Source organism: Paroedura picta, chromosome 3 (genome assembly GCF_049243985.1).
Source record: "Paroedura picta isolate Pp20150507F chromosome 3, Ppicta_v3.0, whole genome shotgun sequence".
Taxonomy (NCBI): domain Eukaryota; kingdom Metazoa; phylum Chordata; class Lepidosauria; order Squamata; family Gekkonidae; genus Paroedura; species Paroedura picta.
In genome coordinates, this window is record NC_135371.1 from 41,486,642 (window position 1) to 41,498,863 (window position 12,222).

Genomic DNA, 12,222 nt, shown 5'->3' on the forward strand with positions numbered 1-12,222 from the left:
TGAAGCGCTGTTAAAGATGTGTGTCTAAAGAAAAGCTTTGTGTTTTGGTCTCTATGTAATCAGACCAGGAAATATTGATGACCTATTTCACAGAAGAATTCTAGAATACTTTGCACATTAAAGTTCTACAGAAATACAACCTGTGTGTTCTAATATGCACAATAAATACAATTGGTAGCATTAGTTCCTTGCTAGTTGCATTCAGTGGATATGATGACAGAATTATGAAAAATCCAACTTGGTTAAATGAACAAAATAGTTGCCCTGCACCTTCCCTTTAACCTGCTTTGCCTTTGCTAAAGTAGGCTCACCTTCCCACTGGGCACAAATAACACTTCTTTATTTCAACAAGCCATCCTGATAAACATGAAACCTTGCATCATCTTGCAAGAAAAAGTAGCTTGTATTGGTCTAGAATTCATTAGTTGTGGTGCAGGTTTACCAGCTACAGTTACTGCATAAATCTCATTGGTGTTCTGCCCAGGGACAGTATCTGTTATTCTGGTTAAGATTTTATTCTTGGAGCAAGAACTCGCAAAGCATTATTAGAGTAGATAGTAGGCTTGTATATGTGTGCTTGCCAGTTCAAAGGACAAAACTTAAGCACTGAGAATGAGCTGTATAAATCCATGCATGGGAAAACACAGAAGAATTGCCTGTGGAAGGATAACATGTTTATTACAGTGTGTGAGCGGCATAGAAATACCCAGCCTGAGATAAAAGTGAATAGTGAATGCTTATAAAATGTAAGGTAAAGGTATCCCCTGTGCAAGCACCGAGTCATGTCTGACCCTTGGGGTGACGCCCTCAAGCATTTTCATGGCAGATCAATACGGGGTGGTTTGCCAGTGCCTTCCCCAGTCATTAGCATTTACCCCCCAGCAAGCTGGGTACTCAAATGTAAGTTATGTTTGTTTGTTTATGTACTGAATTTCTAGTCACTGCGATTCAAAGTGGATTATACAAGGTAAATTAATACAATTAATATGAAGAGACATCTAATGAGCATAGGACTAGGATTACAAAAATCTGAAGAAGTAGAGTATATTAGTTATGATACATAGTGCGATACATTACAGATAGATGGTATTAGAAAGCAGTGTAGCAATATGTTCATCAAACAGTTGTGTCCTGTACATATTGGTATAGACTGCAGTTTCTTTTCCTTTAAAAAGTGACTTTCTGGACCATCCTGTTATAGCATAGCCCTTTGGCTTTCATAGAAAAGCCTCCCAAACAACTCCATTTTACAGTTTGTGGAATGACAGAAGTGTGGGAGCCCTCTTGATCTCAGGCAGACTGTTCCACAAAGTGGGGGACACAGCAGAGAACGCATATGTACAGGTGGTTATTGTTCTTGCTGATTTGTGGGGTGGAACACGCAGAAGGCCCTGAAAATATGAGTGAAACTGTTACAGTGGAATATAAGAGGAGAGGCCTGCATACATAAGGGAAGCTGCATACCTACCCTATCCAAGTCAGGCAGGTGGGTGGGGCTTGGTGACACAGGGGTGGGCCCTGTGCAGAGAAACAGCCACCTGAAAACTGGGCTCAATATCCTACTGCCCCCACCAGGGGTCCTTTGACTTGTCCCTGCCTTCAGGAAAGCAGGATGGGGGACTGGCAGCCATCAAGGTAACAACTGGCTGCAGAATGGATGTCCATCAATCCAAAGGGAAGACTGTGGGGTTCATGTTGGGCAGCTCTCGGACGTTGCACCATTGCGAACGGCTGCCTCACCCAATGTTGGGTCTGCAGGGCTGAGCTGCCCACAGCTGGTTCGTGCACCATCGGGGTGCATGTCAGAGATGCAGGCTGATTGTGGCACATGGGGGCTTGACAGGGCCTAATGGCACCCCATCAAGTATGTAACCCAGGGCGTGTGGCTGGCCACCAAACGACAGACCCACCATTGCTTGAGGGTCCAAGGCCATACAGGATGGTTGTTATGGGGACAAAAGACAGCAAGAACTATGTGTGCCACCCTAAATTCCATAGAGGAAAGGAAGAATAAAATGTATAGCTAGCTAGCTGGAGCCTACATTCTGGAAAAAAAGGGCTCCAATTGCAAATAGATGTCAGACATTCATAAGTAGGAACAAACAGAATGGATGTAATTTCTTTTACTAAGTTGTGTAAAGCCACATCCCAGTGAACACAAGTAATCAGTAACTGGTATTTCCATTATCTCCTTGATGACCGTCTTTTTCTTGATTTAAAATTTTTTTTAAAAGACCACATGAAGGGGAGTCTATAGTCTGTGAAGTCACATGAACAGTTTTTTACTTCATTTTCTATGATGTGAGTTGGTCATCATGACTTCAGTCCAGGGGCACGTGCAAGCATGGTCCAAATTCCAATAATCATTATTAGTGATGACCTTTTGCTGTGGGGAGCACTCCCGCCTTTTTCCTCCCCAGCCTCTGGGGAAGTTTGCCATTTAGAGGGTTGTGGCTGGATCCAATCCACTGTCATGGTGGGTTCCAGATGCTCCCCCCCCCTTCCCCTGCCACAACTTCTCATTAGGTGGAAACTCGTAAAGCAGGGCCTTTCTCTGGTGTCTCACTGCTGGGATGTGGCATCAGCTGCTGAACCCCCTATGACCTCCTGTCTGGGCTAGCTGGGACTCCTGGCCTGGGTGGAGTCTCCCAAGCTGGACCCAACCAATTACATGATTCCGGGGTTGCAGAGTAGGTTGCTGGACCACACTGGGACCAGAGTGGCTCTCTCCTTGGCCTTTGCTGCCAGTGTGTTTCCAGACATGGACCAGCTGGCCATTGGCACTTCCTCCCCAGGGTGTGTAAAAGATACCTGCCACACTCGTCCCTGGCCCCAGTTTTGCCATCTTGGTCTCAATTGTGAGACCCAGAAGAAAGCTGGGATCCTAACCAGCCAATTCCAGAGCAGGCAGTAAGGCAGAGCAGCCTAATTCCAGAGCAGGCTGCCTGAAATGTAGAATACAAAGAAACTCCTACCTGTAATAAGTGCCCACCTCATGTGGATTCTAAGACTGCTAAACATTAATACCTAACAATGATTCCATTTCAGATGATGCAATTCATATAAATTGTATGTCATATACAGCGATTTTTCTGCTTTGTGTTGTTCCTGTGAAGGGGAATAAAATGAATATATCCATATATGATATATTGAAAGATGCTTGAAAATTATTGAAAATTGTTTGTGGCTAAACTTACATCATTGATTAGAGAAAAATCAACAACTTCTTTTATGACTAACTGGAAGCCTCTTATAAACTTCTTGCTATATAGAGATAAAAATGATTTCATGACTTATTGCTTTAGAGATTAAAATGATATCTGTTGTAATAATAATTTTAAAGTCATAAGGCTATAAATGATAAATGTGAATTAATAAGCCATGATTTAGGGTATGGATGACTGGAAATACGAAATTCACTGCAATATGTCTGTTCTTTTCTTTTTCTCTCTTATAATGTTTTTCACTTTCTCTTTTTAAAAAAAAATCTTTATTGAAACTATTAGTAAAATTATTAATGAAAAAACAAAAAGAAAATTCGTATGGGCACGTATTATTGTTAGATGTTTATAGCTTTGAAGAGAAAATGAGATTTGAGGAAGGATTTGAACAAAGTTAAAGTTGCTTATAAAAATTCAGACAGAAGGAATCAATGGGAAGAATTGGTGAAAACTTTTGACGGAACAGAAGTTGATATGCGTAAAGATGATAGACCAATTATAATGCTCTTGCGCTAATAAAAAAGTATCAGTCTAGCATTTTTTAGAGGTAGATGTGCGACAAGATTCAGGGAGTAGCAGTTCCATTTCCAAGTCCTGATTGTTTATTCACAGCCTCTTCTGCTTCTTTTCAGATTATAATTTCCCACTTGCCTCCCAGAAGGCCTTGCCTAAAGGAAATGTAACACAGACTAAAAACCAGTGGGAAGTGCCTGCTGTCCATCAGTCGAGTGATTCTGCTGAGCCTGATTCTGAAACCCCTTCCACCAGTACCCTTGAGGAAGAGGAAGGTCTTCTCCCTATAAACCAGTCAAAGGGAACCCCTCAAAGCAGCCAAAGACCAAAGGTTACTTTTCCTGAAACAACTGGCCAAGACTCATTGTACTCCATCCTTTTGTCCACAGCCGCCAGCAGAATGAGTGCAGTGACTGAGGTTGCTATAGAGAAACAAGAGGAAGAATCTGTCCCTGAGCATGCTTCCTCAGGCTTCGACTTAGGGAGCAGCATGGGACCCAGTCTCTTACCTCTGTCCTCCATTTTGTCAGCCACTCCTGAGGGACCACAGGGTGTCTCTGAGGTCCCTTTCAAGAGTACTTCAGAAAGTACAGTGGCAGTTGTAGGAGCAGGAAAGGAACTAGCGGAAGCTATAGCAACAGCAGCCACGATGAAAGGTGATGTGCAGGAAATGGAGGCCACAACAAGAGGGGAGGAGCCTGAGCCCACAGCAGGAGCTGGACTGGGACAAGCAGTTTCCACAGCAGGGAGAGCATCTGTAGAGACCACAGAAACAACTGAAATGGGGCAGACAAATGAGGACCTTCTAATAACAGCATCTCATGGGGATGGCCTCCAAGTAACAGAGACAGTTTCCAGGACTCCTGGCAACCCATCGAGCCCAAGCTCTTCAGTTGACTGGACTGATAGGCCAGCTCCTACCCCTACTCCTGCCCTGAACAGCACAAAGCAGCCAGTCACAGCAACTGCTACTGCCGATCGGAGCTTTGCACCACAAACTGAAGATGTCCACATGGCAGTGTTGTCTACTGGAGTGCCCTGGAGTTTGCCACAGGTCAGATATGGGAGTGGTATTTACAGATATAACTTAGCCCTATTTCAAAGGCTTGGAGGAGATAACAAACCCTAGAAAATTATGTTATATTTCCTATATGCTGGAATGCTATTCATACGTTTGTTTGTTTTTTAACCAGTCAGTGTTTTATTAGTCATATATAAGGCATGAATCAGGGATGTCACACAGCGATAATTATTTATCTTTGATGCTGAGGTTCAAGACACTAAATTATATTTACTGTCGGTACTATTATATTCCAATTCAGAAAGGGAGCAAATTGAGTAATAAAACAACAACAGTGTTCTTAGCACAATAGAAGCAGTACCTTTAAAAAAAAATCCAGTTTTTTCTTAGGCGTATTTTTAGGATTTGCTAGGGAGAATTCCAGGAGCTCCTAGGGACAGAATCCAGATTTTTTTGATTAGCACAAAGATAACCTGATTACCTTGAAGGGCCTCTTGTGGCGCAGAGTGGTAAGGCAGCCGTCTGAAAGCTTTGCCCATGAGGTTGGGAGTTCGATCCCAGCAGCCGGCTCAAGGTTGACTCAGCCTTCCATCCTTCCGAGGTCGGTAAAATGAGTACCCAGCTTGCTGGGGGGTAAACGGTCATGACTGGGGAAGGCACTGGCAAACCACCCCGTATTGAGTCTGCCATGAAAACGCCAGAGGGCGTCACCCCAAGGGTCAGACATGACTCGGTGCTTGCACAGGGGATACCTTTACCTTTACCTTTAACCTGATTACAATATAGAATCCACTTAAAGGGAAAAATCATAGAAGCTTGAGAAGTTTTCATTGTTACTTCTGTAACTAGAAAAGGGGAGATTTTACTGGGCGTTGAATCCCATTAACTGCACATCTGGGAAAAGTTTGTATGGTTCCAGAGCTACAAACCTTACCCTTGCCATGGGGGCAGCCACTGCAAATGTCTTTGCCATAGCAAATTCTCCCACTCCTTGCCATAATATTTAGAAATTTCTCCCTGATGAAAGACCTGCGTCACATGGTGAGCAACCAAGAAATTTAGAGGAAGAGAATCTAAACACTATAGTAAAAAGGGCAACGAGAACATTTATCGGGGTAAAATTTTGAGGTATCCCTTTGCTGTGTGGAAACAGCTCTGAATATGGGATTTTATCCCCCCCCCCCAATGTTGCACTTTCTTTAAAAGAAAAATAATTAATTTATAATGGGGCTGCTCTGCTTGGGGAAAGAGTGCAGCCAGGAGGGTTGCAAAATGAAGGCAGTTGTTGCCCTGCCAGCCAGAGCATCGGCTGGCCAAGATCATCAGTCAAAAGCCCCATCACAGCCACCTCTGCAGGGGACTCTGGTGAGAGAAAGTCTCCCATGTCTCACCTGCTTTCCCAATCATCCATGAGAGGGAACCCCGGCAGGCAGGGAGAGAGGGAGACCACTTCTGCCTGCCTGACTCTTCTTCCCCAAGTGCTGCCAGCCCAAAGGACTGGTGCAGAGTTGACTCCCCTCCCCTGGCCACCCCCATCTTTCCTTCCTGGCTGCACTCTTCCCCCAAGCAGAGAGGCTCCATTACAAAGGCCATTTATCCACTGGAGGTTTTATGCCGGGCTGCAGGCTGGAGTTTTAGTCATGGCAGATTGCCCCACCTCTTCCTGCATCCACATGGGGGGACATTTGGCCTGGTGCACCTCATCCGGTCCGGATTTGTGCTCCTGGCAATGAAGTTCCCAGTGCATAAACGGTCAAAGTGAGCTTTTTTGTTTCAGTGAAAGTGTGTTGCAATGTGGCTTCCTTCCCCCAGCTACCCCCTTCCTCCCCTCCCAGCTCCTTTGAGAGAATTCAGCTGGGAGTGTGAGAGGGGAGCAGACAGGGGAGGAAAGCTACCTTACAACCCACTCAGTGATGGCACAAAATGGCAGTGTGGATTTTGTTTTGTGTTACAAACTTTAAAAACACCAATACAAAGGTTTGCTCTTGGGTGGAAGTGGCCATCTGATCCTCATGCAACTGCTTTTTTCAATTTCCCTGACTTACCGAATCTGTTGTTTTTCCTCTGCTGTCTGGATTCAGAAAATTTGCTGCCTGTTTGGGGTTCCACAAGGGCATATCTGAAAGGAAGAGACAAAAATAATACATACGCTCTAAATAAATTACCAGCATTCCAAACGAAAGTCTGCAGGGGCATATTTCAGATCCAACTATGATGTCTAAAAGGATTATGAAATTGCTTCTTGGATCATCTGTGGAATCTCTGTTGCTGTATTATTTAAAATGTCCATAATTCTTGTCGTACACCATGGATTAGCTATGTGTGTCTCTCCCCTAGCTCAGTCCTTTCTGGAAAACCATGGATAAGTAGTTCTCCATGCTGGAGCAAGGTGGCCTGCCTGCCTGCCTTTTATATGATGGATGTGCATAAGAATATTTAGTGCTATGTGATGAGAATGTGGGCTTTGTGATGATCGGTTCACTCCAGTCAGAAATGCCTTTGCACAGCCATGGAATCTTAGCATTCAGCAAATAAACTCTGCTTTCTTATCCCTCTATTATATTTTATTGGGACATCAAAAGAGAATAATAATGATCCTTCGCAGCACTTCACATACATTCTTATCTCTACAACAAACCTGTAAAGTCTTGCAGATTTGGGGAGTAGCATTGAGGCCAAGAGAAAGGCTAGTCTAAAGCCACCAAGTGAGTTCATGGTGGAGATGAGATTTGAATCAGAGATTTCCTGGTTCATTCTTTGGTCACTATACTACATCAGGGCTCATTTTGGCTCTTTACAAAGAGGCTATTTCAGAACATTCACTTGGAGGTGGGCAAAATTAATCCTAATTTGTTGTTGTTGCCCCACCTCCAATTAAGGACAGGGTATTGGGAAAGAAGACTGACATGACTGATATGCACAAGTATAGGAAGTGTGAGTGGGTTTTACTTCCAGCCTTCATGTGTATAATTAATGTCTAAAGCTGCTCAGACTTATTGTGTTAGCTAGAGAGTGCTACCAATCACAGTAGACACATGAGGCCAGAAAGTATGGCCGACTTAGTTGGTTCAAAGATCATAAGTGGCAGACTTGTTTGTTCCTCTTTCCTTATCACTTCCAACTAAACTCAGGGGCAGGATTTTGTTTTTGTTTGTTTCTTTCCAGGTGACCTGTAAGGATTGGAGCAACCTGGCGGGCAAAAATTACATCATCCTCAACATGTCTGATAACATTGAGTGTGTGAGTGGCTTGCATTTTTATTTCTATAACTGAGTACATTTTTACTGTCCCCCCCCCCCCCCGCCAAGCCTTAAAGCTAAAATCAAGGGCACATGGAATTAAAAGCAATCAATTGCCATGGAGTTTGTTTGTTTGTTTTTTTAAAAAACCTTGATCCTTTCAGTGCTGAGTAATTCATTCATCTAAAGATTACTAAAGCAGCATGGAAGCCAGCCATGAGGAAATAGCAAACACACTGCTCTGGGGATATCTGAAATGGGTTTTTGAAAGCTTCTCTGGATGTGTGAGTTTTGCTTTTTTTCACATCCCATCATTGAGACTTGAGAAGGTGTACCTGGGTGTCTGAAAAGTAACATGAGAAGCAACCCTGTGGCTGGCCTTTCTAAGCAATTACAGTGATGTCACACAAGATAGCATAAAATAATACCCTGATGCTTCCATAAGTGACACTAGATAGCCGTGACCAGAGCAGTACAACGTAGGGCCCAGGGAATGCATGGCTAGCCATGCTAGAAGATAGTGAGTCAGATTCTTGATTAAATTCACTGACTCACTTGCAGAGTGTTTGGGGGTGTGAAGAAAAAGCCTTAAACAGACTTAGCTGAAATCCACAGGCTTAGATAGATGTGACTCTGCTGGGACTGCTAGCTAAGAAATGAAAATGTAGAATTACTCTTCCAAAGATTTGTGTTATATGGAACGTGTTTGTGGGCAAGTATTTTAAAAATTAGCATGGAGGAATACCCTTTTCCGTTTCAATATCGCAATAGGCCAGAAGGACAAGCCATATCTCCCATGGTCTGCTGGTGACCCTATATGTAAGTTGGTGACCCTATACATTTCCAGACATTGGGTAGCTTTCTCTTTGGGGGTGATTATCTAAGATGATGTTACTTTAGGACTCTGCTTATTTAGCACACACGTTATAGCACACACATTATAGCAGTTGGGCAGTGATAAGTACTATAGTAGCTACAATAAAAACAGAACTGCTGCAGGCATTCTAATCAGCTAAAATATTGATAGAGAGGTAGATGGTGTCTTCCATAAGGGAAAAATCTAGCCCATTTTGTTGGTTATAGTAATTGCCTAACAAAGCCTGATGAGATCCCTGTAGCTAGGATGCTGTTTTTTTTTTAACATGCCTGCAAACAGAAAGCATTCATCCTTTTCTTTGCATCTCTCAGTGATGATGCTTGAACTGAAGGTGCATGTTTTCCCAACATGATCATTTCAGAGTGCTAGCCTGCTGCCACTAAATCTTCTTTAAGTGCCTCTTTCGCTTCCTGGTTATCTTGTTTACTATCTCGTGTCTGTTAACCAGACACAGTCCTCTAATCCATTACTCCTTCATCAGTTCCATAAAGCTGCAGTTAATTGATGATCCAAGGCCTTTTTCCTGTTAAAGGTCCCCATTTACCTCAAGAACTGTTGATAGACCGTTAGATAAACCCGTCCTTTAAAACCTTGTTGAAGTCCTTTAGAACCTTGTTGTGAAGATAACGGTCAAACTCTTCATAATTCTAAAAATGCACAGCAGACGTCTGTGTCTAGTTTAGATCCTTAAAAAAAATCTGGACCTACTTCGGTTCTCTTGGCAATGCACCTTTTATCTGTTCCACTTAATATTTCTGGTAAGGGCCTGGAGGAGGAGCTGGTCTCATGGCTTAAGTGCCACTCAGTGCTTAACACCCACTCAGGTCGGCTGTCCCACCCTCCAACTAGCTTGCCTGCCTGTCCAGTGGCCAGCCAATTGCCTTTCGTCCCCCACCCCTGATTACCCTCTCCTCCTTCCAGTCCCCTCTGCAGGTTGGAGGCTGCATATCTCTGCTGCATGAGAGCTGCCCCTGCCAGTGAGTTCCCTAACAGCTGCCTGCTGCCTTTCCAGGTCCTGGGGAGAGGGAAAGGCCACCTGCAGAGTTCTTCTACTCCCCCCCCCAAATCTAGGGCCCATTGTATTCCTGAATGCAACAGGCTTGGGCCCTAGTGTTTTGTATAATTCCCAAAAATATTCCTGTTAATCTGTACTAGGTATTCTTTCCTGTTCTTCACATTGGGCATTGACACGACTATTCAAAACTGGACACAACTCAGAAGTTTAAATGGGAACAAATCGTCACTCCCTTGTATGCTACAATGCTCCTATAATTGTTTGTCACATTTTGGTTCTAACTGTGTGGTCCGGGGCTTGTGTCCTTGCGGGGTGGGGGGAGCATTACACCCACATTCTCCCCACCCACTGAGTGCATGCCTTGATGTAGTGGCATAAGTTTTCATCAGTCTGTACCCGTGCCCTTTGCCTAGTGAGACATGGAGCAGATAGGCCTTTATGACTCAAGCCTGACTCCTCCTTGGTTTTCCGAGTAGGCCTGTGCTTGCCCCAAGTGCTTGAAGTTGCTATGGCAACCAGCAGAGCCAGCATGTATTAATAATTTGGGTGGCCTTTGGGTTGGCACGGCAACTGTGAACAAGAATAGCGAGGCAGAAGTGGAAAAGTGATAGAAGAACTGCCAGGTGATATACAACATATCAATGGGATGGGACTGCCCTTGCCTGACCTGCTGTTTGAGCAGGAGTCTCACCTTCAGCTATGGCTATTTACCTTTTTAAAATGTTATTTAGCTCTATCTCATCTTTCTTGCAAAGAGCTCCGTGGTGGTGTTTGTGGGATCTAGGCACGTTCTGACCAGACTAATACTTACTTAGCTTCAGCCATCAAACATCTCCAAAAGCATTCTTTGGATTGCTGTATATGAAACAGTAACACCATGCTTAATTTATTTTAGGTGTGTACAAAAACCTGAGGTTTCAGGGAACTTTAGAGGAAGGTTCCATTGTTCTTCCTTTACATTTTGGGGTTACTTTTCTATCGCAGAATCCATACTGGACAATCCAGATTCTTCATGCAGAAACCCAAAATTATATAATCAGATTCTATTTAATGAATCGAGTACTCTCTTGTATAACAATGACAGCTGAAATATCTAATCATTTTTATTCCATGCTTCTTCCAGGAAGGTATGAATATTGTAGGAATATAAGAAAAGCCTCTTTTCTACACTGAGGCATTCCTCATAGGAGAGGGCTCCAATCCCTTTATCACTTTGGTTGCCCTCTTCTGTGCTTTTTCCAGGTCTACAATATCCTTTTGGAGATGCAGTGAGCCAGAACTGTACAAAGCATTCAAATGGAGCCACATCATAGCTTTATACAAAAGTATTGCAATATTGACCATTTTGTTTTCCATTCCTTTCCTAATAATTCCAAGCACAGTGCTTGCCTTTTTCACCACTGTGACATACTGAAAGCATATTCATAAAGCTTTTGACCACAACCCCAAGATTTCTCTCCCTTCTCAGTCTCAACATGTTCACACCCCATCGGCATCGGCATATATATATATATATTATAATAACAATTTTTGGTTTGTGTGCATCACTTTCCACTTAGCCGCGCTAAACTTCTCAGCGTAGCCTAGAGGCCTAGCTTTGAGATCCTTTCCCCCCTGAAAGTCTATGCCCAGAGGTATTTTATAACAATAGGCATATTGCAGGGACAGTACCTGTATTCTCTTTATAAAAGCCTGTTCCTGTTTCAGGAGGAGTTTCGACTGGAAAGGGGACCTCAGTTGCTGGCCCTCGTGGAGGAGGCTTTCTCCAGATATGAACATGGTTTGCAAAACCAATGGTGGATCTCCCTCAGCAAACCCAATGAGAATGACAAGCACCTGCTAATGACACTGGCTGGAGAGCACGGTAAATGTGTTTATAAAAGCAGCAAGAGTTGGTTCTATTTAGAAAGGGTATCTCAATCTCCTTGGATGACTCCAAATTCCCTCTGAGAAGATAACTTCTTCCATTGCTTTCTATCCCACTGCTTATTTTGCCACATGCAATCCTTATCCATGGTTCCTGTATATATTTGTGAAAGAGCCTGGGGGGTGGAACGTGTCTGACTGTCCAAGTTGGAATAGGGCCAATCAGGGTGCAGCCAGCAACACTGGCTGCGCCCTGACTGGCCCTGCCCCAGCAGCTCCCGCCCTCTATCCCTGGACTAGCCTCTTTGCTCTCAGATATACCTCAGTGCCTGGAGCCAGCAGCAGCTAAGGGGAGAGGGCCCTGGGCAAAGGGTCGTGGTGGAGGGCCTGCTAACAAGAGCTTCTCGGCCTGCTAAGCAGGGCCTACTAACAAGGGCCTCCTGGCCTGCTAGGCTGGGCCTGCTAATGAG

At 43.9% G+C, this 12,222-nt stretch overlaps 1 protein-coding gene and 1 long non-coding RNA gene across 3 annotated transcripts in view; one reads left to right on the forward strand and one right to left on the reverse strand.

Moving 5' to 3' along the window:
- The window catches only part of PODXL2 (podocalyxin like 2), a 76,502-nt gene that overhangs the window by 50,152 nt on the left and 14,128 nt on the right, over nucleotides 1-12,222 (forward strand). For both annotated transcript variants that reach the window (XR_013229005.1, XM_077325396.1), the window contains exons 3-5: nucleotides 3,854-4,788; nucleotides 7,921-7,995; nucleotides 11,594-11,750. Coding sequence is in view for 1 of the 2 variants with exons in the window: in XM_077325396.1 (XP_077181511.1) it covers nucleotides 3,854-4,788; nucleotides 7,921-7,995; nucleotides 11,594-11,750 (1,167 nt within the window). In the remaining variant the exon portion in view is untranslated. The remainder of the gene's footprint in view (nucleotides 1-3,853; nucleotides 4,789-7,920; nucleotides 7,996-11,593; nucleotides 11,751-12,222) is intronic.
- Nucleotides 4,784-12,222, reverse strand: part of LOC143831881 (uncharacterized) — a 29,732-nt gene continuing 22,293 nt past the window's right edge. Inside the window, exons 2-3 of the long non-coding RNA XR_013229006.1 lie at nucleotides 6,801-6,874; nucleotides 4,784-5,185 (exon numbers count right to left, since the gene is read on the reverse strand). This is a non-coding gene — a long non-coding RNA (uncharacterized LOC143831881). The remainder of the gene's footprint in view (nucleotides 5,186-6,800; nucleotides 6,875-12,222) is intronic.